Source organism: Perca fluviatilis, chromosome 1 (genome assembly GCF_010015445.1).
Source record: "Perca fluviatilis chromosome 1, GENO_Pfluv_1.0, whole genome shotgun sequence".
NCBI classification, from domain to species: domain Eukaryota; kingdom Metazoa; phylum Chordata; class Actinopteri; order Perciformes; family Percidae; genus Perca; species Perca fluviatilis.
Window position 1 is genome coordinate 31,987,547 of NC_053112.1, and position 22,736 is coordinate 32,010,282.

General features: G+C 40.9%; 1 protein-coding gene across 4 annotated transcripts in view; it reads right to left on the reverse strand.

Moving 5' to 3' along the window:
• Positions 1-18,996, reverse strand: part of znf827 (zinc finger protein 827) — a 71,906-nt gene extending 52,910 nt beyond the window's left edge. For 2 of the 4 annotated variants that reach the window (XM_039781153.1, XM_039781375.1), the window contains exon 1: positions 18,645-18,995. In XM_039781153.1, coding sequence (XP_039637087.1) covers positions 18,645-18,687 — 43 coding nt within the window. In that variant the 5' untranslated portion in view covers positions 18,688-18,995. Of the gene's footprint in view, positions 1-18,644 lie in introns of all 4 variants that reach the window. The other 2 variants (XM_039781223.1, XM_039781308.1) reach the window with 2 other exon arrangements.
• Positions 18,997-22,736: the final 3,740 nt, after the last annotated feature.

The window sequence follows — 22,736 nt, forward strand, 5'->3', positions numbered from 1 at the left end:
TTCCATATTTAGCATCTCATGTATAAAAAAAAAAAAAAAAAAAGAAGAAAACTTGCTCATCACCTCAGATGTGTCATCAAAGCTATGGACCTAAACTGCTGGAGGGTGAGAAGTGGTATGTTTATTGCATCTTTGCAGCATAAACTGACAAATTACAAAGATTTTGATTAGAGGATATAGCAACTGAATCTGATTAGTAACTTTATTGTCCTGCCCTAAAAATAACCTGGACTGGAAGTGCAACTTACGCACACATGCTTTGGACAGACCGTATCTTGTTGTACATGTTATTTGTATTATTGCATTATGGAATGGGTTGTATCACTAAAATAGTATTTAGTGTGTCTCTAATGTTGTGTGTTAGATATATATATCTGCATTAAAAATGGGTATACAAATTGGGATTAACAAACCTGTTTTCCAAAACTCAAAAGTTAAATTCAGATGTTTGCTGCCAAGTATCAAGCTATATGAATTTAGTTCAATTGCAGTGAGCAGTATCGTTAATGTGGCTCCCGCAGTTATGGCCAATTTAACATTTTTCCCACATTCCAGAGTCAATTTCCATTTCACAATAACATCCTGATGCAAATGTGTGAATCTTTTCATTACAGGAAAGACTGCTTGAGTAACTAATCGACCAGAAATAGACAGATAGAACAGAGATAGAACTTTTTTATCTCACTTAAGAACACCTTCTGTAGTTGAACACCGAGTATCTCACCACATGATTAAAGGATTATCATTTGAGCCATAATCTACAGCCCAGGCTTGAAGCAAACTGCATTATCCAGCTAATGACACTAATTGGTGAGTGAAAATGGGCCAAGGTTTGCTGTCACAGTCCCAAAAACAGCATCAAAACATCTATTACACATGAGATCCCATCTCTGTCTACCAATCCCCATTTCAATTTAGCGGACAAAGGGCAGTCACGTTCTAATCTCTGCACCATACTCTCAGACTTCCATAGTCATGTTTGTGTATTTAGTATTGTTCTTTTTCAAATGTCTACAATGAAGTGCAACATAAAAGCAGAATGATGAAAAATCTGCCATAAAGATGCATCCGTGTGCCACGTTGAGTCTAGATAAAAATGACTTCCCAAAACTGAAATTAAGTGTTGAATGTTAGAGGTCAACTTCCCCAAAATCCCCACCTGTTGAAAAAAAACAGACTTCATTGACCGCTCTAAAAACAACCTACAGATGATATGTTTAAGTGTCAATTTGTTGCATGCTACCCAAGTCATCAAGGCCATCGCCTCCCACATAGCCTAACTAGTAGAGATGCATACAACTTTCTTGGCCAATTCCGATTTTCTTTGAGTTAGGCCAGCCGATACCGATTTTAGCCAATTCCGATTTAATTTTTTCTAACCACTTCACAGAACACACAAATATTTATTTTCTATCTTTTCTTTAATAGAACATTATGCACAGAACATAGAACATTTTCTGAACAGATAATGGATCACTATAAAATAGAACTATATAAATTACTCCGGGTGTGGGAAATTCACACACATCTAAAGTGCAATGTTAGAATCATTTCCTTCTTTTCACATTCAATATCCAACTAAAAACAATTAGATTTTGGTTTTATGGTGTTGTCCCTCCACGCCCTACTTTCTCCTTGTAGGTGTAGCATATTGCAAACTTGTTATCTTCTGCACAAACAGCTGACATGTTGCAGGTTAATTCACGAGGTTCCTACATGTGCGAGAATAGCGCCGACACGCGACGCGGCGGAAAAGTTGAGAGAAAGGAAAAAGAGACTGTGCTGTTGTGTCCGTGTGTGCGTGTGTCCTTGAGAACTGTAACTCGTATAACTTATGTTATCAGTTAATTGTATCACTGACCGGCATGAAATCGGCATATGTCAGACTGACCTGCCGGTCGCCGGTCAGTATGGCCGAGCACTTGAAAACCGGCCAATTCCGGTCACTGGCCGGTCTATCGATGTAACTCTACTAACTAGCCAACTGTTAATAAGACTGTCAATGGTAGCTATCGGCCATCGGTAAATAAATTATGGATCCATAAAATATCCAGACAGGAATGTCCATTTTTTACTAATTATCACTTTCATTCAAACATCTGAATTATAATTTACACAAATCAAACAGTCAGACAATCAAATTCAGTGGTTTACAACAGCGACCACACCATATAAAGTATATTGTCATACCGTACACACTCTGATGGCAACTATTTCTGACTAAATCAAATGCCATTCATCAAATTAACATAAGAAAATGCATACATACACAGAGTGTCTTATTTATTGTTTTCTTGGATGTATTAGCTGCTAGTGCCAGTCATGGGTGGATGGATATCGTGTCTGTTGTGTAAGTGAAGGTTCCGTTTAAAATCAGCCAGATTAAACCCACTAATATGATAAACAAACAAATATAACATATAACAAATATGATACGCGTAATAAATAACCCAACCACATTGCTGTGTTCATGGCATGAGTCACCCTAAATAGTTCTCCAAGCTACTGGATCCCTTACTAAAGGGCCGTCCACACCAACAATGATAACTATAACGATGTGAGCATATACACTAATGAACGATAACATTCTGTAAACCGTGGTGCCAAGGGCACGCTATGCACTCCTGCTGTGTCGGAGCCCTAATATTGATATTAGGGGTGTGAATCTTCACTGGTCACATTACGATGCGTCACCTCCTCAATATTATATATTTCTACACATGGTTTTCATCAACAAATTCAAGCAGTCAGATATATATGAACTGCTCTAGAAAAAGGCACTTCCTGAATATAGCGGCGTCTGAACACAGCAGACAAAAGGCAAAAACTCAAAATCAACATCATTAGGCAATAATCGATTATGGTCTGTCGCTGCATTGATGCAGAATCGTCGAGGTCCGCATCTCTATGCAATGATTAATTTCAACACCCCTAATTGATATCCTGTTACGGATGTACATTGCCCAGAGAAAGAAACAGAAAACCAGAAGGTTATAACTTAAATTCACGAAAATATTCAGACAAGAAGATTTAGGAAAATCCTTTTCCTTCTCGCCTTTGTAAAAGAGAAAATAAACGTGTACTTCATCAACAGCATCTCTCTCTCTCTCTCCTTTTCAACTGTTTTCTTAAATCCTTTTCCACCAAAATTACAAACATTCTAAAAATAGATACTCCTTTCTCATAGCCAGTAAACAGGTGTTAACTTTTCCTGCATAAAACTGCAAACTCTGCTGTACATTCATTTTATGTCTTTGCTAATAAACCTATAATTAATTACTTATTAATAAATAAATAAAAAAGATAAATAAAAAAGTTGCGAAAACTGAAGGGGGGACAGAGTTGTTGCGGAGGTATTCATAGAGCCGTAACAGAGCCAAACCGACGCCTGTGTCTAAGGGACAGCCACTATGGCGGGACTACATGCAGTAGGATGCGCGAGTCGACCCACGGGCAGGTCAACAAGTGACAAAGCAGCATTCCAAGTAGCCAAAAGTTTTTAACGATCTGACGGAAAACAATAAAGTCTACTTGTGCTTTGTTGTGGGGTTTAAGAACACAACAGGACGTCACACAAATGTTTCACCGACACCCCAACCATTGCACAACCCTGCGGAAAATCACCGGATCGCATTTTTTGGTCTGAATGCCCCGTAATTCATACAGTTGGCGGTTTGTGGATGGGGTTTGTGTGGTTGATAAACAGTGCGGATCGACTCACACACGCTAGATACCAGCTGTTGTGTTACAAGTCACGTCTCTTTTGCTCCTGGAATGCCGGCATGCTATGTGAAATCACACACTGGTGGGGCGGCATAGACCTTTTTCACAGCAGACATGTTGATATTGTCATAGTAGGAAAAGCACAGGCGTATTCAAAACCATTAATGATGGCTGCGTTCCACTTAGGAGAGGCCCTGGTATTGTGCATGCTGACTCACTGAAATAGCTTACTGGGACACTTGATGGAATTGAGCCATCGTTAAGGTTTCGGCTGTGCTTTTCCTACTATGACAAGTCAAAATGTCTGCTGTGAAAAAGGTCCATTATGCCACCTTTGCTTGGTTCTGTGGGAATAAACAAAGCCGGCATGACAGCAGACCCTCAATGCAGCGCTATTGCAGAGTCTGTGTGAAATGGGCAAAAGATTCAGACTGGGTACATAGAACACAACAAAAAAGGAAAGTGGGTCTAGAAGAGGCAAGGATTAACTGGCTTATTACAAGGTGAGAAGTACTAAAACCAGCATACTGGTACTCCAAAGACACTGGTTTGGACAATCAACTGGCCATGGGTCAGCATCTTACTGGATGGTTTTACTGTCAACTCTTCTAAAAGGTTTTATTTTTTTTATGAATGGCTTATTCACTGCTCGCAGTGTTTTTGGTAACAATGTTTTTTTTTTATTGAATCTGCTTTACAAGAACTGGTTAAATTATCTAAGCAGCCATTAGAAAAGAAGATTTGACTATTTTTTGACAATAAAAGCTACAATGACCATATGTGGATCACCATATTCCACACTACAAAATTCATAGCATTACCATTTTAAAAATCTGAAAAAAATCCTTTGCAAAGTATTACATTTCAGATTATGGAATATGTAGTGTCTGTCACACGGTAAGTCACTCATTGGACATCATGTGTTTGTTAATAAGTGATGGAACATTTCCTGGTATAATTTTACAAAAATAACAACTGCTATTGTATTTAGAAAATGTTTGGCAACAAAAGGTTTCCATCCAAAGAATGCAAGGAAGAAACCCCAAAAGATAGGAGTGCGTTGGGGGTTCTAACAGCATGGTGTCAGTGAAGGGGTATTACTCAGCAGCAAAAATCTATTCCCATTTTAAACTGGGTGAGTCCTGATGCAAATGAATATTGGTCTACATCAGAATATGCACATACAATATAATTGTTCCAGTGTTTCCTCAAATGTTTTACGTATTAAACAGAACTGACATTTCGCTGCAACACAAACAAATATATTTATTCACCTCTATTCACACACAATGAGGTATATTTTCATTTCGTTTTGATTGAACTGTATTTTTGAGGAACTGTAGGTCTACAAAATAAATTTTACAAGAACTTCTTCATAGGGAAACCAAAACCCAAAGTTGGCTATATATAGTATGAAACCATTCATAATGAAACCAATTGCATATTTGCAGTATGCATTTGATTTTTCTTGGCTTTTGGAAAAATAACTCCAAGGCTGGGTTACACTACTACGGCCAGGACGGTCATTTTGAACCGTTTTGAAATTTATGTGTAATAACTTTGCTTAATAAAAAAATACAATCCTGCTGGTACCTGACTTTTCCTAAAAGAGTCTGTATTTTCATTTAAAATAGTTTTTATATACTGTACATTACACAAAAGGCAAAGAAAATACAATCACTTTGATTATATATATATATATATATATATATATATATATATATATATATATATATATATATATATATATATATATATATATATATATATATATATATATATATATATATATATATCTACACACACACACACACACATACACACACACTAAATCTAACCAATCAATCAATCAATCAATCAATCGAGAAATCTAACCAATCAATCAATTGCCAATCAACATAGAGGAAACACTGTGTTCTCAAAGTGATCACTGTAACAAGTAAAAAAGAAAAGGTTCCCCTATGTAGGAACTGGGAAGTTTTTAAACATAATTGCTTGAACATTCATTAATTAATTCATTCATTCATTTATTCATTCATTGGTTGTGTGATAAATGGGGCTTATTGCTAGTATCTAAACACTAGACAACAACACGGACTGACTCTCTTGATTCCGTGAGCAAGAGCTGTTCATATTTATCGAGACTCAAGCCGTTCCCTCTCATAGGAATAGGCATATGTGGGTGGCATCCTTCTTTGTGAAACGGAGTACAGGCAAACACACGAAGCACACTTTAAAACACCACATACGGTAGATAAAATTAAATTCTACATGCGTGTGTAAAAAAATGCAAGAAATTATGCTTCTGACACATACGTGCTCACAACAACACAAGCTCTTTTCCTATAAATACCCAATGCTGGATTGCTTACCAAAAATATATTTGGTAGCATTACGACATAACCAGATCAATTTGCTGTGCACCAGTGGTTGTTTTACAGGGTGTTGGTAATGAATACAATGTTTCCCATAGACTGGCACAGTAACAAATCCAGAAGACAGCGTGATGATAACCACTTTATTAGAGCTTCTATGCAGACATAAGAGTAATATTTTTCACAAATTCCTCTTCTCAAACACTTAGTAATTAGCATATGCCTGCAACTGTTCAACTAATATAACTCCCTTGCGTATTTGCTTTCTATCAGGCGGAATTGTCTTACACACGGCTCAGATTACCATTTCATGTGATTTTTTTTGAAAACTACTAATTATAAGCCACTTGACATACTAGTCAGATCCCATCAATTTGTCCTCCGGTTGACAAAGTAACCTCATTCAACCAAGATGTGCATGTCGCGCTAGCATTCTCAAGTAGACAGGGTACATTCTTTGGAACAAGTGCGAAAAAGAACAGGCCATCACCCTGCTGCGTAGTTTTCTGGCATACTGAAGCTCCTCACAGAGGTGATTGTGTGTCTGTGGAGGAGAAGTGAGAGAGAGTGGGAGGGTGGAAGGTGGGAGTGTGTACAGCGTCCATGTATTGTTTGTAAATCACCCTACTGGCAAAAGGGACACTCGGCTCTATAGCAGCCAGTCCACCCAGGGATACAAAGCAAGGTCCGGTGGGAGGTGGTTGTAGAGAGAGAGGTAATTCTATATGTGCACGCATGTAATGTATGTAAGGGGACAGTGTGTTAGACCGATGGAGGCAGTGTCTATTAGAGACGCTCAGAATGGACGACAAGGGAGAATGAGCAGAGGAGCGAGGAAGACGAAAGAGGGAGGGAATCTTGAGAATTGAGGGGGAGGGGGGAAAGATGCCTTTTTTATGGTGGTATTGCTTTGACGGCTGTTTGGCAGAGGAGCCCAAGGCAGTGCCTGCTTGGATTTTAGCCTGTCACTTTGGACAGGGACACTAATCAGGATTGGTCCCGGTCCCTACCCCAGGAAAGGGGGAGCACTTTCAGGCCATTATTTAAAAAAAAAAAAAAAAAAGGAAAAAGAGGGAGCAAGAGAGGAAGAAGAATTGCTGTGGCACAGCAGGAAATGCTAACCGCTAACCTCATTTACATGCAGGTCCAGGGAGAATGGGGGGAGAGCTTATTCCGTTTCCAATCTCCATGTTAAATGCTGGCCAGGGCAGCTGATGGGAAGGAGAGGCATTGTTCGTCCCATGCTGCTCTTCCCCTCTCCGTTACACCAATACCTGTCTTGCTTTCTCCAAGGTATAAAAAGACATTGCCTCAGTAATTTTAACCCTCCCCCCTGAAATCCATATGAATTTGACATGCGATTTTTGCGGCTGTTTACTTTGTGCAGACGGTGTACTGCAGCCAACCCTCATAGGTCTATGTGTTCTGTCATAACCAGGTTGTGACCTGAGGCTGCCGCATTCAAAGCCATCCTTCACCCACTGAGTCTGTTCTGTGGCATAATGATTGCTATGACAACCATCACTTAAAGCCATGGGTAGGTGGAGGAGAGATGTCAGCTTCTCGTCTACTCTTCTGATGATCTCATTTCTGGCTGGCAGGTACAACAAGGTCAAACCACTGAAACTAGAAAAGTGGCTGCTTGCTGCATGCAAATGGCAGAACTGAGTTTCCAAACAATTACACTGCCCTGTCCAAATCGACATGGGGCTAAGCTCTGAGAACCACAAGGTGGGGGGGATAAAAAAAAAAAAAAAAAAAAAGGGGTTCAGAGAGAATGAGATGTAGAGGGAGGGATGGCTGTCTTTGGCCAGCTATGAGCACAAAGTCTGGCTGTGCGTGCCAAATGAGGTTTTTAAACAGTTTTTCTGGGAGGATTTGTGCTAATCTAGAAAGCCTTCTGGAGGAAGTGCAAATACATCTGCCGCTGACCACTCCCCTGTAGAGTACGAGGGATTAATGACATGGCAATCTGAACCAACATGGCCCCCATTCAAAACACTCGTGGGGAGTGGGAACATACGGGCAATCATGAGCTGAGCCATTACACTGGCCATTACATTCACTTTTTTTTTTTTTAGAATAGCTTGATACCGACAACATCCATCCATTACCTTAGTGTGCTAATTTGTCCAGCTTCATTTGTTTCTACGTATGGTTATGGTTCTTACAGGTACCATAAACTAAAGGCCTCCTCACTCAGAATGACATATCCAGTGATTAGCTAATCTCATTAGCATCACAAGGACAAAATCAAGTGACCAAATGCCCTTGGTAAACAACGGAAGGATGAGACCTGAGTCACATTGTTCGTTTAATGTACTCCGAGACGCTATGACCACATTGTGCAAATAGGGAAGCCTCCTCTACAGCACTGAATTAGTCAAGATGCTCACCTGCATTTTCAGCATCATAAATAACCTCACGCTGCACTGACAATGGCTTTCTCCGAGATGACATCACATCAATGATTTTAACTTCTCAGGATTTTTGTCCCGGAGCCAAACACTTCCACTCTGCTTTTAGAGGTGATATATTGTTTCCTTGGAGAGCTGTCGCTGCCTTATGGTCCTACTATCCTGTGTCTGTAACAGCCCCCACTCCTTCCCTGTACTCTTAATCTCCCTATAAAACTGATCCTACATCCCAAAAAGCTGCAGACACACCGCTGTTAAAGACGTGCCGGCTAGTTAAAGACATTAGCCTGTGCCTTGCTCTTGACTGCCTAAATGTGCAATGTAGAAACACTTCCACACACCAAAAGGAGAGAAGGGGTTAGCCTGGCTAGTGCACTAAAGGCTAACTAGCGCCAGGGTGTGCTTGAGAGAGAGTCTGTCTGCATGTGTGTGTAAGAGGCCTCCTGCCCCACTCTACCCACACAGGAAGTGAGGTCATCTCATAGCACTGCTCTGTGCAAAGGACATTCAGCGAGGGCAACAAAGATCAACCTGTTGGCCTAAAGCCTTTTCAAAGCCCCCTGGCGAAATATACATACTCTGATGACCTACTCTGGGTAACTATGTTTCATAGAGCAGCTTTATGGACAGGTAACGTATAACATGCTAAAGCAGAATCCATCAGCAAAAAAGCTCAAATCAGATGGCACCGTATGCCAAAACCTTTTAAAAAAAACCCTCAAATTTCACACATTGGTTAAAGATGTACCACATGCTCCAAAAAAAAAAAATCTTCACAGCCCACAGGCAATGGTCTTTCTTCTAAGACAATTGAGGAAGTTCTTTATCTCTGTACAATGTAATTTTAGTGTCTTTCTAGGAGTGAAACGTGAGACAGAGTCCAACAATAAATCACATCCCTGTTTAGAGCGGGCGTCTGGCACGACTGGCCGGCTTCAGCTCCCCAGACCACCACCACCACCTCCTCCTCCTCCACCACCGCCTCCTCCTCCTCCTCCTCCCCCTCTCCTCTCATGCTCTCCATCCCTCATGCCTGTTAAAGGCTTGTCCTGCAGGGCCTGGATGCACTTGTGTGGTACAACAACAGAGAAACCGCCCAAAGCTCTTAACAGCTCTTCCTCTACACTTCCTCCCTCCCTCCCTCTCTCCATATCCACTGCTACCACCACCAGCTCCTCTCTCCCTCTCCACTCTGCTCTGTCTTTCCCAGCTGCACCGGCGAGCTGTTCCGTATGAACTGCTGCCAGCTGAAAGCCTGCTACTCCTGTGAGATTGCTATTACTCAGTGCAAGCAGGGCTCTGCGTAGCCAAAGGGCTGCTCTCCGAGCTGTAGATCTCCATGTTGTGACTTGTCAACACGGGAAAAATCGTTACCAAGGCTGAGGCACTTCCATTCCACACAGAGGGGGTTCTGATTGAGACCAGGCAGACAGGCAGGTACTGTACTGGAGGTATTAGGACCAATATGGTTACCTGATTTTGTGCTGCAGGGGGTTTTCTGCTTAGAGAAGGCACTTTGAAATTATTAGATAACAAAGATCTGAAGAAAAAATACATTTCCACAGTCAATTTCAAATTAAGTTACTGATAATAAATTAAGTAACTTGTAACCAGATGCTAAACAAGATAAATCAGATGTTTTCATCTGAGATTCACCATTTTAAAAGTTGACCATTTCAGTTTATTTTATGTTACAATTTGAACTAAACTGTAGGGTAGAGTACCTGAATTTACTTTTTAAAGATGCAAGCAGACAATTAACAAATCACAAACTGAAAAGAGCAAGTATTTTAATTTTGTTCTACCATCGCTGGTAAATGCAGGACTGTGTGAAAGGGTTTGGTACTTGCACTGAGAATACCCGAGTATTAATACATTGGTTGTTAAAATAACTTCCCTGCATCACTGTTTAGTGTTCAGTTGTATGCCTACACAAAATACTAACTAAATAAACCTGGCAAAAGTTGATAAAAGACTACAAACTACACCAAGAATCTGACCAAGCATTCAGTAGCTTTTGATAACACATTTCAATTGGTACTCAAAAAGTGTTCAGATTAAATACCCAGCCCCAGGTAAATGAAACCCATCAAACTCCCGCTGAACATATACATTATTACAGAACATAATATTTAATAATCAAATAAAACAAAGCTTAAAGAACAACATTATTTTTTACTATAATAAAGCTTTGTGACTTTATTTTTTGCTGTGCCATTCAATATGTGAGCAACTTAAAAACTTTGGGTGAGCTACTTCTGGGACACAACTAGCCTCTTACATGCACATGTAAACACTTTACCAGCTCTTCCGATGAAAACACTTTTTTATTGCTAAATAATTAAACACTCGGACCTCCTTCCAGTGACCTCAAACATTTTGTAATCAAGAACATGTCTGGTTTATGAGACAAGATAAGAATAACAATTTAGCAGTCTAAGTCAAGTTTATAAAGCCCAATATCACAAATATCTTCCGCTAACTTGCTTTGAACAATGTAGACACAGGGGTTTTGTCTGATCCTGATGTGTCACACTGGGTTGCTATAATTTACCAGGAATCCACAACGCTCCTAAACAGGAGATCTAAATAAAATGGGAGTCTTCAAGCTTTGGCTTATTATTTCCTTTTGTCACACTGTTTATATTATATTAGATAGATGGACTGGGCTACTTTTACTAGCAGAGCTTACAACTAGCACACCATCAAAGCTTTTCTGCCAAGTAACGGACTGCACTTAGTCCGTTTACAGCGCATACTGAGGCTAAAGTCCTGTATGGATTTGAAATATAAACACATACTGTTACTATGCCTACAAAAACTACACCCTAAGACAACACAGTTATGAATCTTCAAACATATTGTCCAAACATATACAAGAATCTCATTATACTGACTTGCGGAAATAATCAGCTACTATTTAGAGTTATTAGAGGCTGGAACGTTGTATGGAGCTATGACTTCTATAGGGGGGCTTAAAATACAAAGGGGATGATGAAACACAAAGTTTGTCCGACATCACGCTCTATTCTCTGTGCTAGTTTAAAGGAACACACCGGTTTATTTGACTTAAGCTTATTCACCGTATCCCCCAGAGTTAGATAAGTCCATACATACCCTTCTCATCTCAGTGCGTGTTGTAACTGCCCGACGCACCCACCGCTAGCTAGGGCTGCTCGATTATGGAAAAAATAATAATCACGATTATTTTGGTCAATATTGAAATCACGATTATTTAACACGATTACTCATTAACATTTGGATATAATGGATAATGTCCAGGGTATAATCTGTTAGTGTGCTCTATCTCACAGAAAGAGTCTTTGGATCAGAATAAAATCTGTTTTACTACTGTGAGTCGGTTCAGCTTTACAGATATCACACATAACGTTACACAGCTAATGAACAGTTCCACAGACATAACACAGTGTGCATCTCACATCACATGTTCACTCACTATGACCACTACATCTGTCATTACTAAACATTGTGCCAAAATATCAACAATAATGTCGCCGTCAGTGGGCTTATTTGCTAGCTAACCTTAAGGGCTGGGACACATCAGGCTGATTATCGGCCGTGGGACAGTCTGGCGAGGTCAGTGACTCAAATCTGTTCGGTGTGTCCCGTGCCGTCGTCCGTCTGGGGGGCTGTCGGCGTTCATTTTGGCCGACTGACATGTTCGGTCGGCGGCAGGGAAGTCGGGACTCACCCGGAAATGACGAGCGGAATGAGGTGACTACAGTCTCTCAAAATCTGATGAAAATCTTTTAAACTGACCTTTGTTGATGAAGACAGATTCAGCAACTGCACGGCCTATTTCGCGCTTAAAAATGTTCTCAGAAACATGTTTCAGTGAACTATTTTAGTACAATATGAGATCGTATTCTGAATGGCCGCCATGACAGTCTGGCTTTCAATTTCCGGAGAAAACAAACCCATGTGACGCGTTCGTCCAATCAGCTGCCGGTTTTCATTTCTTGGGCAACATTACAGATTAGCCCCGCCTGCTGTTATAGAGATGTATTACGTCTCGTCTCCTCTCGCCTTTTGTCTGTTCTGTGGCAGTTTATTGGACCTCGGGCATGCGACTGATCATATTGACGGGGTTTTCTGTCAACGGTCGGCCGTCGGCTATATGTGCCCCGGCCTTAAGAAAGATCCAGCACATAGACGGTACCTTAGAGTAACGTTACGTTAAACAGGTGATTTAACGTCCCTGCTCATTACATACAATTTAACCACAAAAATAAATGCTGAGGGAACATTACTATGTTTTTTCATGTTGGTTTTGAGCAGTATGCCTATGCACCCCCACTAAGCTGGAAAAAGTTTTAAACAGTAGCTAAGTGAATACAGCGTGTCTGAGGAATACAACGTCTATAGACTGTATACTACAGCGGGGGGGCAAAGGCAGAGGGACCGCAGGGTTAGCTAACGTTAGCTGTTCCCAGACAACTGAGTTGGTTTTGCCTTTTTTTGCTCACCAAACGCTGCTGCCATCTTTACTCGCGCTGAGTTTTTCAATTCCAGCGGATGATATGCACACGACTTGCCTCCCTGACTGGCTTCGGGAGGGGCAGATGTGCACGTGCAGATGTGCGCATGCGCGTGTCATTCAGAACACAAGACAAAATAAGAGTGTTCTTGCAAAACAGAACATGGCAAAATAATCGTTTTTTTCTCAATTGTACTATTTTGGTGATCGTTGGGAGTCAAAATCGAAATTGAAATTCAATTAATAGCACAGCCCTACCGCTAGCCTAGTTTAGCACAGATCCTGGAGGTAACCGGCTCCATCTAGCCTGCTGCTCCCAATAAGTGACAAAATAACGCCAACATTTTCCCATTTACATGTTGTGATTTGTATAGTCACTACGTGTACAAATAACGACGTCACATGACACACAGCCATCTTTCTTCTCAGAAAGGCGAAGCACTTCTACTCTCTGCTCCTCACCGCGGGGCTTCTCAGGTGCTGCAAGCAAATCACTCCGCCCAAGTAACAGAAGTAGCAGTGCTTCGCCTTTCTGAGAATATAGTTCCCAGTATGTATACGGTATATGGTACAAATAGATCCGTTTGGACGCAAATACTCGTAAAACGATGACAAGGAAGACGGGAGAAAAAAAAGATTGTTTTGGTACGTGTGGACGTGACTATACGCTCAATGTGATGATGAACAAGGTGCCTGACCCCCCCCCAGTTTTACAAAATACTTTTCTATTGGTACGGCAGTACTCGGGACGTCCCAAATGACAACTTAACCAAAACTTGACAAAAGTAGCTGTGACATTTGCCACCATACAAGGATCTGCAGTGCACGGATATTCAATTTTCAATGTGGAAGAGGTTATGCTAAGAAAATTCTTATTTCACATGTTATTCTTGGGTAACATAGTGACCCACAGGGAGCTTTAATTCTTAAGAAATATTTATTTGTAAGTTGCATTAACCCTGAAATGTATCAGTGACATGGTAAACCACCAGGCTGCTTATGTGCCTTGCCAATTGTCTATTGTAGCAAATAAGGTTAACGTTTGTGTATAAGATCTACACCCTGAGACTTAGCCAGGCCCATTAAACCTTACCCAACTACCTGTTTATTTGCAGCAGTGTTATCATTTACTAGCAAAACACAAAAGAGAGTCCAGTTTGGCCACTGAAAGCAGGTTTCTATGCTCTCTGTGACAGTGTATAGTGAGCGAGGCACCACCACCTTTCCCCTGCCCTTTAATTCATTTCTAAGTTAAAGCCTGTGTATCATTATTCACTTTAGCTCTACTCGCCTGACACCGCGAGAGCATCCAAGCCCCATCAACTTGAGGGAGGGGGGGGCATAGTGGTGGTGGTGAAGTTCGGGATTCTTGGCAGAAATACCCCACCGATTTTATGCCAAGAGCGAAATGGAAACCTCCTCTAATTTTCCTTTCCCCTTAATCCAATGTTTTTCAAGCCCCAGTCCCACCAAGGTCATTATAATCATAGGAAGTGGAAGGGAGCCAGTGACCCGCCATTACAGTAAGGTAGAGCGCCACCCAGTCAGTCAGCTATTCGCTGACCAAAAGGAGCTGCTATCTGTCTAGAAATGTTAAAAATCTCCCCATCTCAAATGTAGATTACCAGGGGATAGGTAAGCAGAACACAAATGTCCCTCCCAATACACTTAAGGTTGTGCTCCTCATGATATGAAAATACAGACTCAGAGAGATCTAAGTTTATATTTTTAACATACTCACAAGAATGACGATGATGGTGGGGACGAATGTTAAGGGGACTTGTGTGATGTAATGACAACATAGGCTATAATATGTACATTTCGCCAAACAATATTGAATACTTATTCTGACTGATTTAATGGAGTTGTTTCCGAGTCAATACCACGTAATTGAGAAGAAGAAAGGGAAGAAAATCTTCTTTAAAGTAGTTAAATTATGTTCTTTTTCCGTTATGACTGACTGTCAAACTGGATAATAGTTCTATGGCATTTATTTTCTGTATGTTTTCACGTTTTACAAAGGGTTTAACATGAGCCAAGCCCTACAACAATGATATAAATCATATCACATTCATACAGGGATAGTAGTATACAGCTGTTAAAATTTTTATTTTATATATATATATATATATATATATATATATATATATATATATATATATACACACACTATACATAGACTACACAGTACCAGTCAAAAGTTTGGACACGTTAGGTTGGACACGCTTTCTTGTACTCTTGAATGGGAAAGCATGTCCAAACTTTTGACTGGTACTACAACGCACTGGTATCGGATTTTTACCTACTACTACTACTACTACTACTACTACTACTACTACTATCAATCAAGGAATAGGGTATAGTGAAGGAAAAAATGGTATCGGAACATCTCTATAATTTAACGTCATTTTTAAAATCACACCATGTCACCAACATAAAACATTAAACCGTACCAGCATTTTCATTAACCCTAACTTTAAAGAGTGAATAATAAGGTAGCAAAACTACACAAACAATAACACACTGCAAGGTCATAAAGAATGGCAGTTTGCATTGTGGCACCAAAGGTCATGTTTACTTGTCAGAGTGAAGGCGCCATACTGTACTGTGACCTCCATAGCCAGCTTATGTACCCACAGACACACACACAAAAACACAAGGGTTGCCTGTTCACTTTCACATGTGCGTGCCGTGCACACACACTTAAAGAATAGTCTCCTCTCACAAGCTGTGCCACAGACAATGGAACAGTGCACACTGGGCTACACAACCCATATATCTGGGTCTGTGCTAAGATAAAGCACCTCCAGCATTAAAGCCAGTGTATTAGCTTGCCCTTTTTCACCACAGATGAAGAGATTTGAAGCTCGATATTGTGCTTGTTGGCTGGCACACCACCAGGGTGTTGTTGGCTGAATAATGAAAACACACAGACTGACAGCGAATGGCATGAGGTGACACTTCCATTCTAGAGTGGGAAGATCCAAAACAAAGCGCAAAAAGCTTCTGACAAATTCATACTTTCCTGTGACAGTTTGTTGACTGAGGAGGGAAACAACTTCTAAATCAGAAAAAGACTTTCATTTAAACCCAGGAACACAGGCACAGCAGTGCTCCAGTTCAGTGCCTACACAGAAGTACATGATTTCAGATACGTGGGTGAAGGGTATTTTTGTTCCAGACCAATTACAAAGCAGCTTAATTGAAATGTTGACACAGGCTAACTTTGGTCCTCTTGCCCAAAAGACAGAAAATAGTGGACTTCATGTTTGACAGATCCATACAGTATTGCTGTGTGAAATACAGCTTAAACACAACCTCAAGCATTTTAATCGTTGGATCTCAAAATGTTCCCAATATGTTACAATGTTTTTTTTTAATCATAATAAAACTGGTTTAACCTATTAATTATTTTACATTTGAACCTATCAAAGCCTATCCTTAAATATTTTAAATCACAAAAGGAGGGCTTGTTTAAAATAAAATCTTAGTAGTGAAAATTTCACTCCAGGGTACATTTGGGTGTTGAATTGGACAATCAATTGCCATTACCCTAGGTGGGCAACTACAGTAGGTGCTAAAACATGATTTCATGGCTTCTACACAACAATATAACATCTATTTCAATTTTGCCACATTGAGTCATATCACAAAAAAAATTATGAGTACGTGTCCCTGTTAACACAGTGACTCACTCCAGTTGACCAAGACACTTTTTACTTATTTGGAAGAAAAATGTACAACTTATCAAAAGTATCAATGAGCCACACTGTACTCCATACTGTAATCTCCATCTAATCATTAACAAGTGTATGAAGAAAGAAGGGATATTTCAGGTACTGGCACTTATGCTATAGTTGGAGGGCCGTCACAACAAACTACTGCATGTATTTCGTGATCACACCGCACTCTAAATACGCTTCAGAAAACACAGATTTTGGTAACCAATGAGGAAAACATATTCAGGGGACAAACTCCCTCAAAGAAGCCTCAATATGGAGAGGGGTAGTAAAAAGGCTACAGATATAGATAGATAGAGATAGATAGCTTACTCCTTATGCAGCATATGAGTGAAGACTCACTGTCCAAATATCTCCCTGTCAATCAGTGTCACACACAGACAAAAACACACACACACAGTCACCCAGTCTCCACCTCTATGCCTCCCAGCCAACCACTGCTATTTCCCAAGTTCAGCCCTAGGTCAAAAACCTGAGCAGATCAGTGAATAAAACAAAATAAAACGTGCATTTGTGTATATTGTGTGTGAGGCTACAAAGATAATTGTGTAATGTACATTTGATTTAACGTGTCAGACATAAACTGTGAAAGGTGCAGGAGCTTATTCATTCCTCATACCCTTTGAAATTAAAAAGAAAACTATGTAAGTAAACTAAATAAAAAGAGATAACTTGAAGTGCCTTGTTGATGGTGGCTGGCTATGATGAACAGCTGGCATCGTCTGACATTTAAGAAATGAAGATAGTGTCATAAGATAAATGTATCAGGCCGTCGTTGTTAAAAGATGAATCACTCAATTATTCATTACATTTGCATACCAATATGACTAATTGAGCTGTTTGCTTACGCATGTATTGAGCAGAAAATGTCACTCTCGGATAATTCCTTTAATAATCCTTGTCTTGCCCACTATACCATCTAAGCAATCCTCTAGTGGCCGCAGTGTGTTATCGCAGCTTTTTTATTATCTAGACTGATAAAGGCACAATACGAACATCCAAGATACAGAGGGTCAAATGTACAAAAGTAAACCAACCTCCCACCGAAATCAACAACACGGGAATAACAATAGGTTTATGCTGCGGCACCGCGTTATTTTCAGCAACGTAGTAGAGCATAACTGTCGTTTCCCTTTTCTAACCGCGTTATTGATCGTAGTCTGTCTGCAATGAATGGCTGCAAAGGGAAGGGGGGAAAAACCCTGAACTTCAGGTGACCGACCATGGCTCTGACATAGCCTGCATGCAGACTGGGAGGGGTAGAAAAAAAAAATTACATTGGCTTGGGGGGGGGGGGAAGAGAAATCTCTTCACACTTTTTAAAGTCGACGACAAACAAGCGCGAACAAATTCGGTTCCGCGATCTGGAGCAGCAAAACTATGAGGCGAAAGTTACACGTTTAACGCCGAGGAAATGAAGTTTACCGAGCGTTGCTAGATAGCGCTATTGCTAACCAGGAACACTAGGGTATGGGGAGCCAGACTCTGGCTTGTCTGATCCGACTGACCCTTCATTTTATTGCGGCCAGACTCCCAGATCCTCCCCTTTCTACCCGAAAAGCGACCTAGCAGAGGCGAGCACATTACCGAAAACGCTCGGCCGTTATTCCTCACACACACACACACAACCGACACATATGCCAACTGACCGCAACCCTTAGCGGAACCGGACCTCTATCGATTATACTCTTAATAAAGCCACGTATCATTTATCCACTCACTGCCTAGCTAACGTTACCCATCGCCAACAACATGGCTGCCTCGCTCGGACCTAAAAAGGGAGAAATAACCTACGCCGAGTCTTTTGTCTGTTTCACCTCTTTAACCCTAAACTACTGCGCAAAACACACGGAGAGCCGTTAAAATTGAACAAATCGAGTGAAGGACTTACGTGAAGGCAGGCGCTTGGGTTGCTCCTGCTTCCTCCTTGGCATTTTCCCCCGTTTTTAATCACATTCTCGTCCTTGTTTAGGGATAAGAAGAAAAAAGGTTTTTCCCATTGAGACTGGAGGCGCCAGTGATGGCAGGGACTTGTTCGTGCACCTGGCTTTGCTCGGTTTAAAGTGTATTGTTGGGGAATGGGAACACAGGCGGAGGAGGTGCCGCTGTTGTTGTTGCCGTGTCTTGACTATGGCTGCTCTCGGTGCAAGTGTGTCTCCGAGCCCCTAACTAACACTAATGCAGGGATCAAAGGGCAGCAACAGCAGAGCACGCACGCACGCACACACACTCACTCGCACTCACACTCACACTCACACACATTCACACGCTCTCACACACTCAAACACGCTCTTGCGCGCACGCACACATTCGAGGGGCTCGCCCCCGAGAGCAGCATACGGACAAGGTGCCCCCAAGCTTTCAGGGTGTATTGCTAAAAAGAAAATGTATTTGAAAAAAGCAAAGAGGCATAAATCAGCTGAGAGACCATATTGATCGAGTCGAATTACACCAACGGAATCTATTTAATTTCCTTCCAAATTAATGGTGAGACGATAATAATGTATGCGAATGATGCAAACATGAATGTAGGCTATACGTCAATTTAGACGCTATGAAATACATAAAGCAGAAGCATGTTAAACATGGATTTAGCTTGCTTTAGTTAAAGAGACAATTAACCACTAAAACCATATCTTTATTTTAAATAAAGATAAGTAGCCAATCACAATTGCAGCATGGTAAAATTGAAATGCTAAATTCTAAATGAATTTTATAGGCTAATATTGTCTGGATGACTTAGTCTACACACTGCTTTTGCAAACTTATACATTAAATCTATGCTTTTATGTAACTGTAATACTAATAATACTTTGGACTTTTTAGTATAGGCTAAATAATTATTATAGTACATCAGGGTATTTATATACTCAAAGAGGAAGACATTTCATACAAACTCTTTCACCTGAAAAGTTTCTAGATGCCATTTCACCATGATTGATAAACTATATAGAAGTTGCATGAAGAAAAACAACTAAAAGCTACAACCTGAAAAGTAGATTGAATAATAACAAAACATAATCATTATCAAACATCCTATATTTTAATTTGGTTTATTTCTGTCATTGCCTCCTCCTATCCCCACACACACACACACACACTTCTTACACACAGTCTTTATACATGTCAAGCTGCTAATTTAAAAACTGCCTGCTGAGTTATACCTAGAATGTGTCTATTAAAAGAACAGTAAAAAAGGTACATTGTGTGGGAACCAGTATCATATCAGGTGGGGACAATAACCCGTGTCAGTGTCAGTAAAACGTCCAACAATTATCCAACCCAATGTAGTCATCTCCTCATCAAAGTTGAGAGACTAAAACTGGCCAGAGCTGAATCCTCCCCCCTCTCAGCTTGGTGTTGGGGCTTTTTCACAGCGCAGGCTGTCCCCCACTCCCTGCTGTTGGACTCCTCCAGGCTGCGTTCTGTTGGCCTGCCGCGTTCTTTCACACCTCGGCCGTGTGTGAGGAGAGCTGTGTCTTCATCCCTCCATCCTCCAGTCCTCCTCCTGCCATGCCTTCCACCCACCCCCAGCGGAGGCGCAGGAGGCTCGTTACCGTGGCAATTAGTGAAAAGCCCAAATTAGCCCTCTTGGCTGTCCACAGGTGACAAAGACACTTTGCATTTTTGCTAATTAGGAAACAGAACAACATGATTAAATGGGGCCTATCAGGAGGAGAGTGGACAAACATGTTCCACAAATAGAAAAGAATTACATATTATTGCATCTCCTGCATGAAATGATTAAGACATCCCATTAGGTTTTTCATTTGTGGAGAGGATACTGTTGGGTTGTGATACTGAATATTATAATGGTTTACATTAAAATTTTAATAGACTTGTGTGTTGTGTGTGTGTGTGTGTGTGTGTGTGTGTGTGTGTGTGTGTGTGTGTGTGTGTGTGTGTGTGTGTGTTTGTATGTGTGTAAAGACAGCTGTGTTGCTCACCTTCACCTGTAGATGGATAATCTATGGACAGGTGCTCTGAGCAAAGAGTGGATAAGCTGCTACAAGGGAAAGGTTAAATTATTTTTGGTTTTTGCATTTCTTGCATATTGTCTGTATTTCTGTGTGGAAAGCACAAAATATGCAAAGTACCTCAGGGGAAAAAGTACTCTGATATCTACTGTGGTTCTGCTGGTAAAACATTCAACTTGAACAAAGAGTTATAAATTAAGGAGTTTGTCCAACATACATGTGTTTGGGATTTCATGCTAGTGTGCAGATAAGATAGAAATAAGTTGTAAAAGATGTAAAAGGTGACTTTAAGAGCAAACATACTGTAGACATTTTCTGGTTCAGATCAGTTACCATGTCTATAAAATGCAGTGCAGTGCAGTGCAAACTATATTTTTATGATTCCACTAAATTATTGTAATGCAGCCGCTCTGGTTTGTACGTTGATGAAATCACAGATGAATGTCATTGATCTTTGGGTTTCCGAGAATGATGTTTATACTCACATATTTTACATCAACAATCCTAGGGAAGCTGAAATTCTCCTGCTGGATGGCTTAATCAGAATGCTAAATCTTGCTCTGTGTATCCACCCTTTGCTTATTACACCACATTAGTGGTAATTAATCATGGAAAACGCCATGTAATATCAAACTGCATTTACCAGGCTGACTTAAATCAGTGCAGAAATCTAAAACTTCTGCATCCAGTGGCATTATTTCCACTAAACATTTCCATGAACAGAAAATAAGCTATACTAGACTACTTGTGTTTGTCGTGATGGTGTTTTTGTCCCCAGTTGAGTTTGGTCACCATTGGGAGGTCACAGCCTGTTCCCTGACCCTGACAATGCCAGGCAGCTGAGGTAATGCTGGCAACAGGACAGTCTGCTGATAGTAGCCATGGCAACACTGACATGACCTCACTCAGGGTTGAACCTAAAGGTTATTCCTCATTGCTCCGAGGGAAGAGTGCTCCAGCTATTTATTACCAGCGACAGCGCTCAAATTTCCCAGCTGTAACACTGTACACTACACACATACACTAATGCAAAATGGCTTTTACTGAATAGCCCTTAAATAACACCACAGTAAGGACTGTGCATGTGTGTCTGCTTCTCTAACTAAGTGAAGAAAGAATTGTTTTGTTTCAGTCCCCAATAAAAGGGGCTGGTTCCCTGCTTTGAAAACGGCTCATTTTGTCAGTCGACATTATTACTACTTATTAAAATGGTTCCCTATAGTGGCACAACAGTTAGTGGGGGCCAAATGAGTTTCAGGTGCTTCAGCCGAGGATGGAGCAGACTGGAGAGAAATGAGCTAACTTGCTTATGTCCCTTGGGGGCAAACTGAACATCCTCCAGTTTCTTCTCCTTTTCTCTGTCTCTTTTTCTTCCTTTCCTCTATCCTCTCAGGTCCTGTCCTATGCGGGCAAGGCAGGTTGGGCTAACGTTATTCTCGGCCAGTCAGATGTTGCCCTGGGGTAAACAGAAACATCTGTCCCCTGCCCAGTCGTGACTGTCGCTGAGTGATAAATCCTAGGGTGGCTTGTGCCAGCGCTGTCCGGTGTGCCACCTGTCCCCCTTCTACACAATATCTCCAACCAACCCCTGCACACACACTTCACCCTGTTTGCACTCATTCGCCTTCATCCTGATGGTGTGACAGAAGCAGGTGGTTCACTCCCTTTTTGCCCTCTGGCCTTCTATGCTCTCGTCCTCGGTTGGCACATTTATGCAGGGAGCGAGAAGGGTTGTCGCCTCTAGCAAATACCAGCGGAGAGATCCCTCTACCAGGTTATTTAGCAGTGGTCCTAGGAAACTCAAAAGCCTGTAGCAGTCGTTTCCTTTAATCAGACATAAAGTCTGCAGATCAGATAAACTAAGTCTCACAAAGGTCAACAAAATGCTCAGTGAAAAAAAACAAAACATAAAGTGCAGGAAATTTTAGAGGATATGACTTCAATGACAATGGTTTTTACTTATTTAAGGATTTTTATGCAACAATCCAACTGACCTTGTAAATTCA